The sequence below is a fragment of the Gymnodraco acuticeps genome, unplaced genomic scaffold, assembly GCF_902827175.1.
Source record: "Gymnodraco acuticeps unplaced genomic scaffold, fGymAcu1.1, whole genome shotgun sequence".
Taxonomy (NCBI): domain Eukaryota; kingdom Metazoa; phylum Chordata; class Actinopteri; order Perciformes; family Bathydraconidae; genus Gymnodraco; species Gymnodraco acuticeps.
In genome coordinates this window covers 773,729-794,348 of record NW_022992095.1, presented here as the reverse complement: position 1 = coordinate 794,348, position 20,620 = coordinate 773,729, and the positions used below count along the sequence as shown (strand labels likewise).

At 44.3% G+C, this 20,620-nt stretch overlaps 1 protein-coding gene across 1 annotated transcript in view; it reads left to right on the top strand.

Annotated features, from left to right (window-relative positions):
- Positions 1–20,620, top strand: part of utrn (utrophin) — a 200,338-nt gene that overhangs the window by 146,958 nt on the left and 32,760 nt on the right. Inside the window, 3 exon segments of the mRNA XM_034202775.1 lie at positions 885–1,051; positions 3,218–3,329; positions 11,172–11,308. Of these exon segments, the coding sequence (XP_034058666.1) occupies positions 885–1,051; positions 3,218–3,329; positions 11,172–11,308 (416 nt within the window).

The window sequence follows — 20,620 nt, the reverse complement described above, 5'->3', positions numbered from 1 at the left end:
TCACCCTGTGTTTGCCTTTCCAATGGGCTCATTAAAATCTCCTGTCAAACAAATATACTTCTGAAATATATGATAAGATAGAGCTTTATTGTCTCCCTTAGGAGAAATTTGTCTTGGGCATCGAGATAATACACATAAAACATTCAGGTCAATCAGTCATAGATACAGAACAGAGATCACATATCACATGGCAAAGAAACAAACAATAAACATACAGGTACAGCACTTTCCCCTATTGCACATACATAATCATTCTATTTTGTAAACAGTTTTTTTCTGTAATGTTTCTTTCTTCTTGATTTAAAAAGGGACAAATGTTGATTTTTAGCTTGTTGTTCTTTAAAAAGCTAAGCAATTGTTTCACACCCAGAGTATTTAAATCAATAGATGTATCACTGCGCTAGTGCAGGTTATATAAACAATAACACCTCCAAAGGTTTAGAGCAGCAGTCAGGAGTAGGAGTTTGGGCGTGTTTTTCAGAGCGACTTGCTCAAAGCAATATAGCTGTTAGCTTACAGCAAAGCTATGGGTGTGTACGACAGTGTGGGTGTAATCAATCTATATTTAATGTTTGATATTTCGACCAATAAACTTGAATAAGGAGCCCGTAAAAGTTATTTAGTCTTGGTCCACAACTCAAGGCTGAAATGTGCCTGAGGGAATGGTCATCTTAAATGTGTCTACATCTTTATTAGCCTTCCAGTAACAAGCAAGGATATACAGCCTGCTATCCATTTATGTGAATTAGTTGAGTATGTTTTCCAATCATTCTAGAAAGTGCTTTTACAGCTTACCACCCTTGTTGAACTTTTACAGAAACTTTAAACTTCACATGGTTTCTGAAGGTTATAATTTGAATGTTCCTTACCATTTTTATGCCCAGGTGACCAATAAGGTGGAGCTGGAGCCCAGGCAGTTTGTTGATTGGATGCGTCTGGAGCCCCAGTCCATGGTCTGGCTTCCTGTCCTGCACAGAGTGGCTGCTGCGGAGACGGCCAAGCATCAGGCCAAGTGCAACATCTGCAAGGAGTGTCCTATTGTTGGCTTCAGGTAAGCACACACACACGAAATAAAGAGTTTGCATATAACGGACCTCACACACACGAACGCAAAAATGTGGCAGTGTTCTGTGTTGTTCTCTCGAGGTTGAGCATAAAGGGCAAATCTGCTCTGGAGGCCAGGCATTTAACTAAATGTCAACAGCTGATACACCACTGGCTAAATACCATCCGGTGGATTGCAAGGAAACATACACACATACTGACAAAGACAGCAATACACACACACACACACACACACACACACACACACACACACACACACACACACACACACACACACACACACAGCTGCCTTTGTATCAGTTGTTTCTGATCTTATCGTAACAACAGGTAGAGAAAAATGTGTGTTGCTTTTCAACAGCTATAGTCCATTTATCATAAAAAAATGGTTCTTTCACTTAGCAGTTTTGCAGCGAGAAGCATTTTCCGGGCCTGGTTATATGTATTACATTATCCCAAGTGAAGGAGGGTTGCTGGATTGTCCCCTTCAGGTTCCTTGCTTTGCCAGCAGCAAGAGAAATACAGTCAGACATTTGATGAAGCACACGTCTGCCAAGTTCTGGCGTTGATCGATGAGAGGGAGCGATGGAGGAAGGAGAAAGGCAGAGAGCACGGACGAAGAAGAGGAAGGAAAATGCGTAGCAGGCATTTTGTAGATTTCATTTTTCCTCTTGCAAGAAGCAGGAGTTTTCAAACTAGCATGGTACATGGGATTGTCCAAGAACTCAAATTGATTTTCAAGGACAGTGTGTCAGCAGATATGATAAATGTCAACTCAAGCCACCAGATATGGTTTGGAATGTTAACAAGCCAACAAGCCACATTTAACATGCTCCAATTCTTCTGTATTGAAGCAAGCTTGTCCTGAACATATGTTACAACAGCTTTTTTACTTTCAGTGTTTGATCTGCTAACAATAATTAAAATGCAATAGCTTCTCCCACAAGAGGCCAGTTTTACAATAGACCTTCATGGTGTTTTGAACTTGACATTTTGTTGTACTGACTAAATTGGATGTTCACATTTATGTTTTAGAGCAGTTGTATTGCTCCAGTTATGTCTTAATATCTTCTTGGTTATGGCATCTTATTGCTATTTAATTCAGTGATCCCTAACCAGGGGTCAAACATTGTGAGTACTTCTTCAGTCGCCACTAAACAATTGTGGTGTAGCTGAGGTTATAAAAAAAAAAGAAGGAAATTAGGAATTGATATAAGAATGTTATGAACATAATTTTGTTTAAGTGTTACGCTGATATAGTATAATTAATATCACAACATGTACACTTTACCGGCTTGGCTGCTGAGTACATACGTCCCATCTGTCTAAGTGGTAACATTATTATAATATCATTAATACACTTATTTCTGCTATTGGTATTATTTCTTCTTTTGTTATCCCTATATCAAACACTACTGACCATACAGTATCTTTATAATTTTTGTCTGTGAAGCATATGTCCTAAAATCTTGCACGGGAGCTTAATAAAAATCACTTTAACGGATATCACTTTAGAAGACCAGACAGTGCATGTCCCATCATTAACCAAAGTTGTTAGTGTATAAACTCATGAATTAAAGGTCTTCTCAGCACCTTAAACTGTGAAGGTGAATTAACGCCCCCTCCTCATAGTAATATGCTGCATGTCAGTATGTAATGGCACATTTGACTTGGCGTTGTCGTGTGCGTTGTTGCATTCTTTTGATATATGGCCGTCTCGCAGCTCATCAGTCAGCTAACCTTGGGAGAGCTTGAGAGGAGAGAGAGATAAAAGACTTAAGCTATTATGTGTGAATGGCTCCTGTCTCAATTGAGCTGTTAAATGGAAATCCAACCGTCTATCACACTGCCAGCATATTGGAATGGTGTGTGTTTGTGTGTGAATTAACACACGTGGAGGATTGTGTGAAAGAGTGACTGCAGAAATCGACAGTTCTCCATGAAGCCTTAGTGTAGCCTGGAGATGATTCATGATGCAGGGCGACATATGTGCGTGCACAAACACACACACACACACACACACACACACACACACACACACACACACACACACACACACCTTGAGGACATGAAAGTGATGTGTACACACACACTACATCCAAACTTTAGTATTCTCACTTTTCACCTTCCTTTCTTTGCACTCATCTCTCTCTAGGTATCGCAGTCTGAAGCATTTCAACTATGACGTGTGTCAGTGCTGCTTCTTTTCTGGGCGCACAGCCAAGGGCCACAAGCTCAACTACCCCATGGTGGAGTACTGCACACCGGTAAGAGAGTAACACACACGCACACACACACACACACACACACACACACACACACACACACACACACACACACACACACACACACACACTCACAAAGATGGGTGTACTACAACTTATCTCATATGTCATTTCATGAATTACTGCTTTAATGAATGCACACACATTCACAACTACTTCAACACATTTATACCCATTTGATATCTGATTCACGTTACGCTGAACTGATTTTTAATTGATATTTGATACTCAAGTATATGGACAGCTCAGTGTTTCACCCATCTTTGATGGATAAACCATGAGTTTCAGTATAATGCTAAAACAATGTATTGATGCAGTTGGGGTGCGAATGCAGAGGGATCTAGCAAAAGAAAAACTCCTTTAGAAGGCTTTCATACTGTGACAATGCATGGTCAAGTGCTTCTTCCTAGAAGATTATTTTGTAGCATGAAAGCAGTATTTGTACCATTTAATAGCCAATAATTGCAGGAAAGATTAAAAAAACGATCTCTACCTTTTTGTCGTCTCTACACCCGTTATATCTTGTAGCATTTTGGGAGTCTGATGAGTCTTAAAACTCATACATCTTAAACTGGACTACTCTGTTAGTATATAAGCGTTATACAAGTACCTGACCCACAACGCTCCAAAACATAGCAGTCTACAGGTAAATGCAACCTTAAGCTTGAGGTAGTGAAATCCAATACGATTGAGTCATTCTCCCCAGAACTCAGAACCATTTAGCCTTCTAGAGTTTTTGTTGAAGTGTTTCATTTCAAGTTCTGCAAGACATTTTTATTCTCTCACTGTGATTAATGCGGGTTGACATTACTCCTGCCACTACATCCTACTTTCCTCGTAGTTGATTTCTGCAACTTGTTCCACAATCAAGCCTCCCGACAGACCCCTGGCCCAATTTGAATTTTCATGAACAAATGGTAAAATGTTCGTGGCTCTCGGAGGTCTTCTTAGAATCACTGCCAGAAAGCAATATTTCACTTTACTACTACACAGAGAGAAGAATATTAGAAGGGCGAGAGCTTGGGAAATTGAACATTGCCCTTCTTTTCAATTAGGATTGCACACTTGTGGGCCAACTCATTTCAATTTTGCTTAACGTCTAACTTTGAGTGACTGGAGTGGAGACGTTTTTTTCATTTCTGTCTTTTAATTTGCTTTTTCAATTTTGCAAATGGGATAGATATTGACTCTGGGAGAGTAGCTGGAAGGAGTGGTGATCATTCTTCCCTGAGTAAAGAAGCCCAGCAGCTGCCGGCCACGACTTTGAAAACACTTTTTTATATTCAGCTACAGTAGGCTGCAACAACAAAGACTTAAAATGTTGGTTTAAGCTTATTACTTAAAGGGGACCTATCATGCAAAATGCACTTTGTGATGTCTTTTATACATAAATATGTGTCCCCGGTGCGTCGGGGAACTCACGCAGCGTCAGAAAATAAAACCTCTCTTTTCCTTCGTACAGCTTCCATCCGAACTGACGTCAAATCGGCAGCGGACCCACAGAAAGTTGCTATCAGAAACAATGCCTGACGTGTTTTGGACGTCTTTGTTTACATTAGCAAGCATCTCTAACACTCAGAGCTAACCTGTACTGTAGAGCACATGTGTTTAAAAAGCAGGAAATAAAAAAGGAACTCACCTTGTGATAAACCTGCAAGAGAAAAAGCATTTGAGCTCCATGCTGTTTCAGAAATAATCCTTGACGTGGTTTAAACAGGATGGCGTTTTATCACACCGAATTTAACTTTATCTCCGGTAGAATTCTGATCAGGCATTAGCTCCGCCTCCTCTTCTTTATTTTTTTCAAGCTAAGGACCCAAGATCTGCATTTCTCTAACAGGGCTGCAAAAGAGAGGTGTGAGCAGTGTGAGGCATGGCTACAATGGGTGACCTGTTTGGTATATTGAAAAAAAAACTGCACAGACATGTTCTGTATAGGTATGGCCCTACAATATATATTTCAAATATAGCATGATAGGTCCACTTTAACTTTAGGTTGCATTAATCACTCAGGAGTCTGGAGTTTTACCATAAAGGATGGACAAAACGGTGACTTTAAAGAGGGTTCAAAATACCCCTCTATCTCATTGTGTTGTGCCACGTTCATCCTGTCTTCATACATTATTAGTATAAATAATGAAAGCACAACAAGGGCATTATTAGACTCTCTTTTAGAGATGGCCGTTAAACGTGCATAGCTTAGCAAATCAGATTTTGATTAGATGAGGTCATGAACATAAAACCCATGCTTAACAAACGGATATGACGGCGCATAAACAATACTCTGTGTTCATATGGTACCCCAGTCTGTCACAAAGTTGACCTCATCCTTAAGAATTGGTTAAAGGAATATGTCCTCACATTTAATTCATGAATTTTTCTTTTTGCCCCCCTTATTTTATGATAAAGTAAGGTCTGTTGCATGATTATTTTATTTGGTGTTATCAAAATAAAAAATAAAGAAAAACACCAGAGAGACAATAATCAGTATAGCAGAAAAGAGAGGCTTGTGACAGCTGCCTGGAAGCTGTAAACAGTCCTGTGACACACTAAAAAGACAAAAGATTTTAAGCACTGAGTAAATTAATAATTCAACTGATCAGCCTTTCATTTAATTTCAAACCTTTATTTATACAGATAAATCCCATTGAGATCATTGATCTCTTTTTCAAGGGAGACCTGCTCAAGTAGTTCCACATGAAACATAAAAACATAAATAGAACAAGAAAAGGACATCATACAGCATCATTTACATAATTATCCACATAAACAGGTACCAATAGCTTCCGATTGACTAGCATCCAACCGAGCTTTAAAAACATTTAGTGGCACCAGATTGTTCAGTTTCCATTTAATTTGCAGACTATTCCAAGACAGCGGAGCTGCGCATCTAAAAGCTGTCTTCCCTAAGACAGTCCTAGCAGTTGGCACATTTAATAAAACCACAGCATTCGATCTCAGGCAGTAGCCACTTACAATTTTCCGTGAGATCAGTGAGCAGATATAAGATGGAAGTTTCCCTAACATGGCTTTGTATATAAAAATGTACCAGTGACTGAGCCTCCGTACAGTTAGTGAAAGCAAACCAGCCCTTGCATACAGGGTACAGTGATGGGTTAATGCTTTACAGTTTGTCACAAATCTCAGTGCACTGTGATACGCAGCATCTAACTTGACCAGGCAATTGGCAGGTGCATTCATATACATCAAATCACCATAGTCCAGCACAGGTAAAAAGGTCACAGTGACTAGCCTTTTCCTGGCTTCAAGCGAGAAACAGGACTTGTTCCTGTAGAAGAAACCTAGCCTAACCCTCAGCTTTTTAAGCAGGTTATTGACATGAAGTTTAAAAGTGAGACAATCATCAAGCCAGATACCAAGGTATTTGTAACAGGTAACCACTTCAAGTTTTATTCCTTGCGTAGTTACAATATCTAAAACAGGCTCTGGTGTCTTTTTAGCTTTAGAAAAGAGCATTACCTTGGTTTTCTCAACATTTAAAAGAAGCTTTAGTTCAGAGAGCTGAGTCTGAATAATGTTAACAGCCTTTAATTTAACACCAGCCTTCTTAATGGAGGGACCTGCACAGTACATCACGGTATCGTCCGCATAGAAATGTAAAGTAGCTTCATCCACATTTTCACCTAAACTGTTGATGTAGATGGAGAATAAAAGTGGACCTAAAACAGAACCTTGGGGAACACCATTTGCAATGTTCAACCACTCAGAAGACAGCCCATCAAATTGAACACATTGGGACCTTTCAGAGAGGTAGTTTACAAACTACCCTACTGCATGGCTGGACATGCCTATACTGGCTAGCCTCTGCTTTAAAATGTGATGATCGACGGTGTCAAACGCTTTTGAAAGGTCAATAAATAGAGCTGCACAACTCTGCTTATTATCTAAAATACTCGCCACATCATTCACCACTTTCATTGTGGCAGTGATGGTGCTGTGTTGCTTTCTGAAGCCTGACTGATGTTTAGACAGGATGTCATTTGTACATAAAAACACCTTTACCTGTTCACTCATTAAGCGTTCAAGAACCTTAGCCAGAACTGACAACTTAGAGATTGGCCTATAGTTATTTAATAAGGTGGCCTCCCCTCCTTTTAGCAAAGGCAGGACATACGCTGACTTCCACAATTTTGGAATTGTGTTAGTGCTGAGGAAGAGGTTAAAAGGAGTAGTGAGAGGTGGAGAAATAAAATCTGCAGCTATCTTTAAAAAGAAAGGTTCTACGTTGTCCGGGCCAGCCGGTTTCTTAGGATCTAACTTGGTTAAAGCTTCACGAACAACATCAACAGTAAAAGGGGTAAAACTAAAAGGGTTTTCCAACACACGTTTTTCAGAATCACATACTGTAGTGTTCACAGAAGCAGAGTTAGTGACAGAATCAAATAGAGAACCACAGGACACAAAATGCTCATTAAAGCAATTTAGCATAGTAGCCCTGTCCGATATAGTGCCAGATGCTGTGGTAATGCACGGAGGTAGCTCATTACTGATATCGCCGGTGGATAACGATTTAATGGCTTTCCAACATTTTCCAGGATTATTCAGATTCTTTGTGGTTACTGACAGATAGTACTTTGATTTAGCACTTTTGATTTGCGATGTGAAGCTATTTCTTAGCTGCCTAAAATGCAGCCATTCTACCTCTGAGCCTGATTTCCTAGCCTTTGCCCAGGCCTTGTTTCTCTCATGAAGGAGACTGGACAGATTAGCAGAAAACCAAGGATTGTCTCGTCCCTTTACTCTAAATGTACGCAGGGGTGCATGTCTATCAATGATCTCCATAAAACCAAGATAAAAATAAGACCATGCGGTTTCTACATCAGCACACAGATCGATTTTACCCCAATCAAAATCAAACAGATCATGCACAAAACCCTGCTCCACAAAATGTTTTTTGTCTCTCTTAATGATTATTACATTACATTACATTGCATTTAGCTGACGCTTTTATCCAAAGCGACTTACAATAAGTACATTCGACCAGGAAGACACAACCTTGAAGAAAACAGAATCATATAAGTACATCAGGTTTCATAGAGCCAAACATTTCAAGTGCTACTCAACTGGCTTTAGGTAAGCCAGTCCTTTATTAGTATAAAAGTGCTTCGTTAATAGTCTAACGCTCGAAGTGGAGTCGAAAGAGATGAGTTTTCAGTTTGCGCCGGAAGATGTGCAAGCTATCTGCCGTCCTGATGTCAATGGGGAGCTCATTCCACCATCTTGGAGCCAGGACAGCAAACCCACGTGTTTTCGCCGATGGGAACTGCGAGGTTTAACCTTTTGGACCTTAGTGTCCCTAATTGTGGCTACAACACAGTGATCACTCAGATCATTTGCAAATACTCCCACAGATGAATATTTATGGGGAACATTAGTTAAAATGAGATCAATTAGGGAGGATTTATTAGGGGACTTAATGTTAGGGCGAGTAGGACTGTCAACAATCTGAGTAACATTTAAAGAGATACAAAGGTTTTTAAAATCCTCTGACACTGCAGTTAACCAGTCCCAGTTAAAATCTCCAAGTAGCACTATTTCCTTGTAGTCTAGTTGTGATAAAATATTTGCTAGTGAAGACAAGGAGTCTTTGACAGCTGAGGGGGGTCTGTAACAACTCACTACCATGACCTGTTGACCCTTTGCCACTTCTATATTTATGGCTAAAAATTCAAATTGCTTACTGATCGATTTGGAAACTAATGTGGTTACACTGAACTTGTTCTTAACATAAATGGCAACGCCACTACCTTTATTAGGCCGTTCGGTACGATACACATTAAAACCATTTAAGGCAATGTCAGAGGCCAAAATAGATTTGTTTAGCCATGTTTCTGATAAAACAATGACGTCAGCGTCAGTCGAGCTCGCCAAGATACGGACAAAATCTAGTTTACCTAACAGACTGCGCACATTCAAGTGGATGAAACCCAACCCAGACCTAGCTTTAAAATCAGCAGGAGTAGCGATCTGACTACTACTACTGGGCGGACCAGGGTTAGGTTGTACATTTCCTGACAGTAATAACAAAAACAAAAACAGGCATATTTTCCTCTTAAACGACACACATACATTGTCATCTACTTTAGAAACACCGGAAAAGTCTGCGAGAGTGTGATTAGAGCTTAAGAAGCAGTCCTGAAGAACCATCATCGCAGGAAAACAAAAAAGACAAACATATTTTGTCGAGCAGATTGTCTGTGACAAGGCAACTTTAAAGGTATGCTCTGCGTCTGCCAGAAAGCAATCCAAACATGCCACCATCACTACTTTGAAGAGTGGCTCTGATAGCAGCGTACTGTCCGCAGGCTTTTCAGCACAAACAAGGATAAAGGGATCAATGAATGGCGCCAAATACTAGCAAATGGTTGAGGACAGCTTGCTTTGCAGTTGCCAAACACGTTAGACAGGTGCCAAAGCTTATGTTCTGTTTGAACAATGCCCTTGAGCATACAGTCAAGTGAGATCAATACTGGAATAGCTATAAACAAAATCCTAAAACCTTGAAAAGCTTACACTTGATTTCTGCTGAATAGTTGTAATGTCACTTAATAAGCACTGCATATCCAAGTTAGAGGAGCGTATTTACCTGCAAAGTATTCTACAGGAAATTACTCCAAAACAGCAGTTCTAACCCGTTTGGTTTATTCAAGATCCAAATGTGCAATACCAGCGAGAGGAAAATCAAATATAACTGGAACAACATTTGAATCCTTGAGTTCATCTCAACTTTATTAGACACTCCTGTTTCGTCTAAAAAGATCAGAATCGTATATAATTGTATTTACCCTTCCCCCCCATTCTCAAATCAAATTGGTTGCAGTTTTATACGTTCAATCCCGTATTGAATAATGACTCTACAAAAAACTGATTTTGCAGAGTTAAAGACTGATAGTGACTTTAGTGATCCTCAGTGCGGTCATTTAATAAGATTTGTTCTCACATCTTTGTCGTGCTGTCTACTTTATGGCCACAATATTGCTTTTTTTATTAGGTTTTTATTTTTATGTGTGTCGCATTTTCATAGCTCCAATGGGATCTCTCTGTGATATTGAAGAAGCAGAATGTGGTGGACTGCTGTATTGATTGCTGTAATTTAAGTGTTTTTTTCCTTTCCTAAGTGGAGATGTTGTTTGGATACCACTGTGTCTGATGGGCTTTTGCTGTCACTCTCTGTCAGGGAGCGTCCTGGTGACGCACACGCTGTAATGTCAACATCTCCAATTTGTTTCCAGCTGGTGTCTCCATTTCTCTCTTTTACCTATTAGTCTTTTAAGGCAAAAAAACTCATCTTAAAAGGATAAAAAATGTGTCTGTTAAACCACATGAAGGAGCTTATGTAAAGACAATTACACTATGACGCACACAAATTCTCTCGCAGCTTTAGTATAATTGTTCTATAATTGCCTTTAGTGTGCGCACACGAAACACAAAATGGCACGGATTAGTCACTAAGCCAAGTTAAATCAATTGTATGTTTATTTACGCATCTGTCAACTGTTGGAGTAATATTAATTTGTGGCGTGTTCAGTGGTGGTTGTCTGAATCCTCTGCTAAGGGATTTCCCCCCCCCGGGCACACTGTTGTGGTAATTTGTTGTTTGCTTGCAAAGCAGAAACCGCTTCTACAGAAAGAACCCCTTTGCTAAGTATCTAATTAACAGAACAGGTTCTATTTCACACAAATGCATATGCTGCTGATGTCTGCACAAGAGACAGTGGAAATGCAGAGACATGGCTCACAAATGGCAATAAATAACATACAATCTCTGTCTGTCTGTCTCTCTCTGTGTCACTCCTTCTGCAGACGACATCGGGTGAGGACATGCGTGATTTCACCAAAGTGCTGAAGAACAAATTCCGCTCGAAGAAGTACTTTGCCAAACATCCACGGCTGGGTTACCTTCCAGTGCAGACAGTTCTAGAGGGCGACAACATGGAAACGTAAGTAACACTTGAGTGTCTAAATTAAACAGAACAGAGTTCAGATCAGATTGGCTCGAGTACAATAAAAGTTTTTATATACAGGTTGACTGACTGAAACGATAGTTACGGCTGTAACTACGGTTCTATGAGTCCCGGATGACCGCCAGAGGCGGTGCTTTAAGCACTGGATATGTCCATCGTGCGCATGCGCAGCTCGAGTACCAATAACAACAAAGTCACCTGTGACCCACGTGACACCGGCTATATCAGCCGGTGTGGTCAGAGGATCTGTTCCCAGAATCTTCTCGCGAGCACACAATAATTCTGAGTGACAGGGAACTCTGGCGGTCATCCGGGACTCATAGAACCGTAGTTACAGCCGTAACTATCGTTCTATTTCGTCCCTACTGACCGCCAGAGGCGGTGCTTTAAGCACTGGATGACTTATACCAACAATGTCATGAAGAATCCAAGCCCTTGCTCACCACTGGAAACAGCGGAGCTCGGCAAAAGGACCACGCCCAAAGAATGAGGAGTGGCGACATTGACCTGATGACAACTGGAGAATGTGCCAGAAGACGCCCACGACGCCGCGGCGCAGATGGTCTCCAGGGGCACCAGCCTCAGGGCAGCCCAAGATGTTGAGATGCTCCTTGTAGAGTGGCATCTCAGCCTGATGGCAGGGGGCGGCCACTGGCCCCGTAAGCCTGTGAGATGGTATCGACAACCCAGTGGGGCAGCCACTGGTTAGAGGGCATAACCTCCTTTAGTGCCGCCAGGGCAAAATCAAGAGTTGCTCCTACTGCCGTATACAGGCAGTAGCCTTGATATACGCCCTTTGGGCACCCCCAGGGCACAGCAACTTCGACGTGCCTTACTCCTGAATGTCAAAGCGTGCCAGCTGGGCAGGCTGATTGAAGTGGGTTTGTGGAAGGACCCCGGGCAGGAATGCCACATTTGCCCAAAGGGCAACGTCTGAGAGTCCCACCTCGGGCATGTATTGTTTATGGAGAGGACATGCAACTCCCCGACTCGCTTCCCTGAGGCTATGGCAAGCAGAAATGCTGCCTTCGTGGGCAGCCACCTAAGCCCCACCTGGGCCAGGGGCTCGATGGGAGGAGATGATCGGGCATCCGGCAGCAGGGGCAGGTCCCAAGCCGGAGCCCTCGGGGTGCTAGGGGGACGCTGCCGTAAAGCCCCTCTCATAAAGAGGGACACCGACCTGTGGCGCCGTCGACCCGAACATGTTTGGCAGAAATCGCAGCCACATAAATTCAGAGTGGAGTGAGAACGTCCACTATCTAGAAGGGACTGTTGTCTAAGCAACAACGTACATGCTGTCCCCAAGGAACACGCACATTCTTGCCCCCTAGTTGGGGTAGAAAGTGCGTGAGTGCAAGCTGCACAGCCCGAAGCTCTAGCACGTTGACCTGGCGCGCACTCTCCTGGGCAGACCGCTGACCCTGAACGGTCCTGCCCTGCCGCACTGCACCCCACCCTGAGAGACATGCACCTATGGTGATGGTCTCCTGGCGGGATGGGATGGCGCCCATGGGCACGCCCACTAGGAGATAGGCCCTGCCCCTCCAGCGTGACAGAGAGTGGAGGCAATGCTGCGACACCCTGACTTCCCTGTGCCTGTGCCACTTGGCGTCCAAGTGAAGGCTGTTCAGCCACATCTGCATGGGGCGCAACGACAGCGGGCCTAAGGGCCCAGCGGCCGAGGCAGCTGCCAGTCTGCCCAAGGGCCGGAGGAACTGAATATAAGGCACCATCTTGCCCGGCCCACGTGGAAGTAGGCATCCCTCAAGTCCACGGTTGAGAACCACTCCACCTGTGCATATGCAGTGGTCAGCATATAGAATGGCAGCACCTTCGAGAATCTGTTGATTCCTCTGATGTCCAAGATCGGGCGAAATCCGCCGACTTTCTTGCTCACGAGAAAGTACGCAGAGTAGAACCCCCTGGGCTAAGCAGAGGGTCTTACTGGCTTGATTGCTGCCTCCAGGGCAGCTGACCTAAACAGCTCCCCTGGCTCGACTGGTACACTACGGAGGACTCTCCTACATGCCTCCGCTACTGGTGACTGGGCCAGCGAAACCTGGCGACGAGTCTGTACCAGCGACAAGGCGTCCTCATACAGAGGTGCGTCAACCGAAGGAGATGCGTCAGCCGAAGGAGGTGCGCCAACCGAAGGAGGTGCGCCAATCGAAGGAGGGGCGTCAACCGAAGGGGGGGGGGGGGACAGGCGGCCCGCTAGCAGCCCCTACACCGGGCCCAGGCTGAAGGGCCAAGAGGCGACTTCATCATGCCCCTATCGGCAGCTAGCCGATCCACTTTAGAGGACAGCCTGTTTCTAGTCCTTCTATTGGGGGGAGCACACATAGCCATCGCTTCCTCAAGTCGGCCGAATTGATCTGGAGGAGGATGTGACAAGGAGAGGTGTCTGTTGGCTGCTGCAAGACGTTCCACCTCAGTGATTCTAGCCACTCTGAGCGCCCGAGGCATGCAGCTACAGCTCATGCAGGCGTTTACCGTGAGATCCTCCCTCAGATGCTCACATTTCGTCCCCACTGACCGCCAGACCGCGAGGCAGGAGGGGCAGCGGTCGTGGCCGTCCTCGGGCTCAAAAGAAGCCATACAGGCGCTACATGAATGAGCCATTCTGTAGGTAGCCAGATGCAGCGTAGCCGGGAGCGGGTGCGGGAACAAAGCCTTCACCAGCTACCTGCTTAATGGAAAGAGTAGAGCGTTGCTGCTACTCGCCAAACAGAAAGAGGGATGTAATTACACCCACGTTACCGGCAGAGGGAGCGGGAGCGAGAACACTGCCTTCACCTGGCTGGATTAATAAACACGGCAGTTCAGCGTCTACCAGGAGCGGGGGGCGAGAACACTGCCGGCTGAGTTAGAGACGAATGCCAGATGCAGCATAACCGGGAGCGGGTGCGGGAACACAGCCTTCACCAGCTACCTGCTTAACTGAAAAACAGGGCAGTTCCGCGTCTACCAGGAGCGGGGGCGAGAACACTACCTTCACTGGTTGAGTTAGAGACGAATGCCAGATGCAGCGTAACCGGGAGCGGGTGCGGGAACACAGCCTTCACCAGCTACCTGCTTAACGGAAAGACAAGGCAGTTCAGCGCCTACCAGGAGCGGGGGCGAGAACACTGCCTTCACTGGTTGAGTTAGAGACGAATGCCAGATGCAGCGTAACCGGGAGCGGGTGCGGGAACACAGCCTTCACCAGCTACCTGCTTAACGGAGAAACAAGGCAGTTCCGCGTCTACATGGAGCGGGGGGCTGAGAACACTGCCTTCACTGGTTGAGTTAGAGGACGAATGCCAGATATAGCGTAACCGGGAGCGGGTGCGGGAACACAGCCTTCACCAGCTACCTGCTTAACAGAAAAACAAGGCAGTTCAGCGTCTACCAGGAGCGGGGGCGACAACACTGCCTTCACTGGTTGAGTTAGGAGACGAATGCCAGATGGCAGCGTAACCGGGAGGCGGGTGCAGGAACACAGGCTGTTCACCGGCTAACCTGCTTAACGGAAAACGAGGCAGTTTTGCGTCTACCAGGAGCGGGGGCGAGAACTGCCTTCACTGGTTGAGTAGAGACGAATGCCAGATGCAGCGTAACCGGGAGCGGGTGCGGGAACATAGCCTTCACCGACTACCTGCTTAACGGAAAACGAGGGCAGTTTGGCGTCTACAGGAGCTGGGGGCGAGAACTGCCTTCACTGGTTGAGTTAGAGACGAATGCCAGATGCAGCGTAACCGGGAGCGGGTGCGGGAACACAGCCTTCACCAGCTACCATGCTTAACGGAAAAACGAGGCAGTTCAGCGTCTACCAGGAGCGGGGGCGAAAACACTGCCTTCACTGGTTGAGTTAGAGACGAATGCCAGATGCAGCGTAACCGGGAGCGGGTGCGGGAACACAGCTTTCACCGGCTACCTGCTTAACGGAAAAGCGAGGCAGTTCAGCGTCTACCAGGAGCGGGGGCGAGAACACTGCCTTCACTGGTTGAGTTAGAGACGAATGCCAGATGCAGCGTAACCGGGTGCGGGAGCCGGGAACACAGCCTTCACCTGCTGAACGGGAAGAGTAGAGCGGTGCTACTACTCACCGAACAGAAAAAGGGATGTACTGTAGCTACATCCGCATTACCGGTAGAGGGAGCGGGAGCGAGAGCACTGCCTTCACCTAGCTGGGTAAAATAAAGAAGCTTAACAGTACACGCAAGACGTTAGCCGAGCAGCTGCTGCTAACGATCAAGCGAGATCAAGTCAAATAACACACATGTTTAAGACCAGATAACTAGCTTCTAAAGAAGAGAACAGCACAGAGCCGTAGTTACAGTAGTCACCATGGCCAGTGCTCACACGGCATATAACCGTAGTTACAGTAGTAACTATGGCCAGTACTTACACGGCTTAGAACCGTAGTTACAGTCGTAACTATGGCCAGAACTTACACAGCATAGAGCCGTAGTTACAGTAGTAACTCTGGCCAGTACTTGCACGGCTTGGAACCGTAGTTACAGTAGTAACTATGGCCAGTACTTACATGGCTTGGAACCGTAGTTACAGTAGTAACTATGACCAGTACTTACACAGCATAGAGCCGTTTACGGTATTGACTATGGTCAGTACTTGCACGGCTTGGAACCGTAGTTACAGTAGTAACTATGGCCAGTACTTACAGCTTAAAACCGTAGTTACAGTAGTAACTATGGCCAGTACTTACACAGCATAGAGCCGTAGTTACGGTATTGACTATGGCCAGTACTTACACGGCTTGGAACCGTAGTTACAGTAGTAATTATGGCCAGTACTTACGGCTTAGAACCTTAGTTACAGTAGTAACTGTGGCCGGTGCCTAAAAGTGTCAGCCAAACGGCTGCCCACTAGATAATATAATATTGGGAGGATGAAATCCTCCTTAATGGCCACACATGCAGAGCACACTGCACACACAGTGAAGATTGTTCTCTGCATATTGTCCTAGTGCTAGGACTCTAGTACTAGGAGCAGTAAATACAACGATATAGCGCTACTGCAACCATACCATGCGTTTACCGGGAGCGGGAGCGAGAGCACTGCCCTCACCGGCTGAGTTAAATAATGAAGCTTAACAAGTACATTAAGTACATGCAAGGTGTTAGCCAAGCGGCTGCTGCTAACAATCAAGCAACCAAGTCAGAACACAATGTTAAGACCAGATAATTAGCTTCTAAGAAAGAGAACAGCCCGCATAGAACCGTAGGCCATGGTTACAGTAGTAACCGCACATGCGGAGCACACAGCACCCGCAGTGAAGATGTTCTCTGCATATCATCCTAGTGCTAGGAGTCTAGTACTAGGAGCAGTAATACAACGATCTAGCGCTACTGCAATCAAACCCTATGTTACCAGGAGCGGGAGCGCTGCCCTCACCGGCTGAGTTAATAGTTAAGCTTAACAGCAAGGTGTTAGCCAAGCGGCTGCTGCTAACAATCAAGCGACCAAGTCAGAACACAAATGTTAAGACCAGATAATAGCTTCTAAGAAATAGAAAGTACTTACCTTACTCTCTGCATCTAAACGAAAAACGGGTTTAAAATATGACACTCTGGGCTTTCCATACTAAATTGAATGAGGGACTCAAATGCTAATGATAGCTCGGGCACAACGCCACAAGCAGAACTTTCAAAAGAGCATAAGGGCAACCTTATGGGAGAGGAAGCGGGAACACTGTCGTCACCAGAAAGCCTAAGCCAAACAAAAAATAAGACAGCAATCAGGACAACTTGGCTGGGAGAGGGTGCGGGGACACAGCCATCACCAGCAACTAGTGTTGGGACTAACGCGTCACAAAGTAACGCGTTACTGTAACGCCGTTATTTTTGGTAGTAACTAGTACTCTAACGCATTACTTTTTAAATTCAGTAACTCAGTTACCGTTACTACATGGTGCGTTACTCCGTTACTTTTTTTATATAGTCAACAGCCAGGCGAACAGAGATGAGAACTGTACTTAAGTACAGTACTTGAGTAAATGTACTTAGATACTTCCTGTGTCACATGCGGAGACGCGCTGTGGGCGTGTTTGTATTGTTTACTAACAAGACTATCATGGCGGCGGCGGAGCTCAAGTCTAGTTTCTCCACCTGGAGATATTCTCACTATTTCACTTTTGTCGAGCACAAAGAAAAGAAAGTTTCTGTTAAATGTAAGTTGTGTCCTGGCGGGTCAAAGAGCCTATCTACTGCCCAAACCAGTAATTCAAATCTCTTAAAACATCTGCAAAAACAACATGCTGTGACGAAGCTAGTAACTAAGACCAGCACAGACCCAGACTCATCCGACGCCACTCCACCTCCACCTAAGCAACAGCGGCTGGATTTTAACCAAGGGACTGCTAGCCAGGGAAAAGTCGATAAAGCCATTGCACGGTATGTTGTAGAACACATGCAGGCTATTGCTACAGTGGAGTCACCCGCTTTCAGGGAGCTAGTTAGCATGATACCATGTCCGGGCGGCACACGGCATATGGGACGGAAAACTTTTTCCAACTACCTGGAGAAAGAATATACAAAAATGGAAAGCCAGCTAATATCGATGCAATCCAGATTGCATATAATGCATGTCAAGTTGATCAACAGATTGTATTATTCTCCAATGCAATAACAGTACTGAAATGAAGGCTATAAGGGCATTAATGGGAGCCCTTTTTTTAAGTAACTAAAAAGTTACTTTTCACAGTAACGCATTACTCTTTGGTGTAAGTAATCAGTAAAGTAACTGAGTTACTTTTGAAAATGAAGTAACTAGTAATGGTAACTAGTTACTGGTTTTCAGTAACTAGCACAACACTGCCAGCAACAAGCTGACACCAACCTGTCTGTCGAGGCTCTGCACAGCGCACAGCCGGCCACAGCTCCTGGAGGACGCGTTAACGACCCGTAGCTCCGACTGTCAGTCACGAAGCTGCACGCGGCCAGCTGCTTGCAGAGAAATCCCTCAGATCAAACGTTCAAACCTGAACGCTGTAGGCTACAAAAATGTAGCCACGGTACCCTCGCGCAGCGAGAAGATGAAAGGAACAGATCCTCTGACGACACCGGCTGATATAGCCGGTGTCACGTGGGTCACAGGTGACTTTATTGTTATTGGTACTCGAGCTGCGCATGCGCGCGATGGACATATCCAGTGCTTAAAGCACCGCCTCTGGCGGTCAGTAGGGACGAAATAGAACAGAATCCACCCTCATCTCAATCATGCATCACATACCTTTCAGCGTTTGTAAAGTCACTTCAATCCCAAGTTAAAGAGATGCTGGCTTCAGTAACGAAGTTGGTTTGTGAATGAACAGGTTGGGGCTTTAGTAACAAAAGGGATATAAATCAAAACCGTAAAAAAGATATGAGCTTAAACCGTGGGACAATAGAGCTCTTACAGTACTTACCCATTACATATTTTTGGCAACAAAAAAGATGACTGAACATTTAACAATACAGAGAAAGAATTATAACTTGGAAAATAGATTTTTTTACTTTTACGCGTCTTTAAAAGCAGGGCAGATTGTGACAAAATGCTCGAACTGTGTTCTTAATTATTACTTCAGTGATTTAGAATTACACATCAGTATCATTCAGGGACAAAGGAGAGACAGATTCAAATACGAATGTTCAAAATGATTGCTGATGAGTCTGAAGTATCCTGACAAATGCTCTGAAACCGCTTTATGGCGGCTTTATTAACTCCATTATAACTTCTCGGGTCAGAAGGGCTCTAAAGTTTCTCAGCTCCCTGCTCCCAGCTTGTAGATCAGGATTTTTTATGTTGACCACTTGTAAGTCTTAGAGCCGATTACTTGAGTAATAAAATCTAAATTATTAATTTTCTCTGACTTGAAGAAACTTCCCTAGGGCCACACAACACATCATACCCCCCTTGATTGACTTTTAATATGTAACATTCCTGAAGAGCTCCTTTTAAATGTATCTAACAGTCAAATCTCTGTCATAAATATCCACACATGCGCTCCAGTGTGTTGGGAGCGTTCATTTCCCTCTCATTTCATGTGTTTATTTACCTGTCGGTCCAGTCATTACCAGGCGTCTCGGCTGCACTGTAGATCTTCTGTCTGCAGCACCTGGCCCGGTGACTACGTCTGATTTATGCCCCTGCTCCTGCCAGCTGTAAATCCCCCTGGAGGGCCGTTTAACTTGGCTCACATTATGCAGGCGCCCCCGGTGGGCTGCTCGTCCTCCCCTTCGGAGTGTGTGTCTGAGTTGTTGCCCTTTCGAATACCGGCCCGCCTGCCCCTCGTGCTCCGAGACAGTCACTCTGTTTTATTCCTCATTTTATCCATCAATCTCTCTCCTTCTCTTCTGCCTGTCGGACATTTCTCGCTCAGGCTCTATTACTTTTGAACAATGTCGTTTTGCATCTTGTGCGCACCAGAAACTAAAAGATGTTTGGTAATGACTCACCTGAACCCTTGCAATAGATTCTCCCCGACATCCAGTTGCACACGGCCACCTCAGATGGATTGCACCTCCTCTTTCATCCCTCCCATCCTTAGCTGCCCCCACTCCCACCTGCCACCTTGCTCCACTCTCACTTTCCTTCCTCTTTGAAAAATGACTCCTGCAGAGATGCCTGTCTGATAAATGCCTCCAAAATGTGGAAGAATTGTGGCGAAAGCAAGGATCTTTTCAAAATCTGTTATAAGAGATGGGAGATTTAAAGAAATTGAAGACTTTTTCATCGGGGTCATCAAATTCTCATATCTTACTGTAGCAGGTCTCTCCTGTTGACTGTGGGCTATCCACATGACGCCACAGGCAGAAGTCCACTATTAACAGCTTTGTAACAATAATCCTGAAGTGCAATATCGTCAATAAGATGTGGCTGAAATCTCTGATAATGCTCTGCATGGCACATTTATTATAAACCCTTATTATCACACTTAAGTGACGTTTTCCATCTCGGTGTCATTAAATGAATACTGTGATCTAAATTGAAATAGATTTTTTCTGTAATTGGAACACGGCATAAAAAGAGGAATCACACACATCATTACAGTTGCTGCTGTGTACAGTATGTTGTAAATACATATGATTTCTCCCAATGTTTCAACTTCTAAATATAAAATAGTGTGCATATTTGTGTCATATATAATTCTGAAAAATCAGTGCATTTAATACTACTTACATCATCCTGAAGATCATGCTTAAAGATGTCAAGTAATCCCTTGCTGTGGATCATTTTAAACACTGTTTTAGGAAAACCATATGTCGCTCCATTGGTTGTCTTGATAAAGTGAACTTTTAAGAAGTA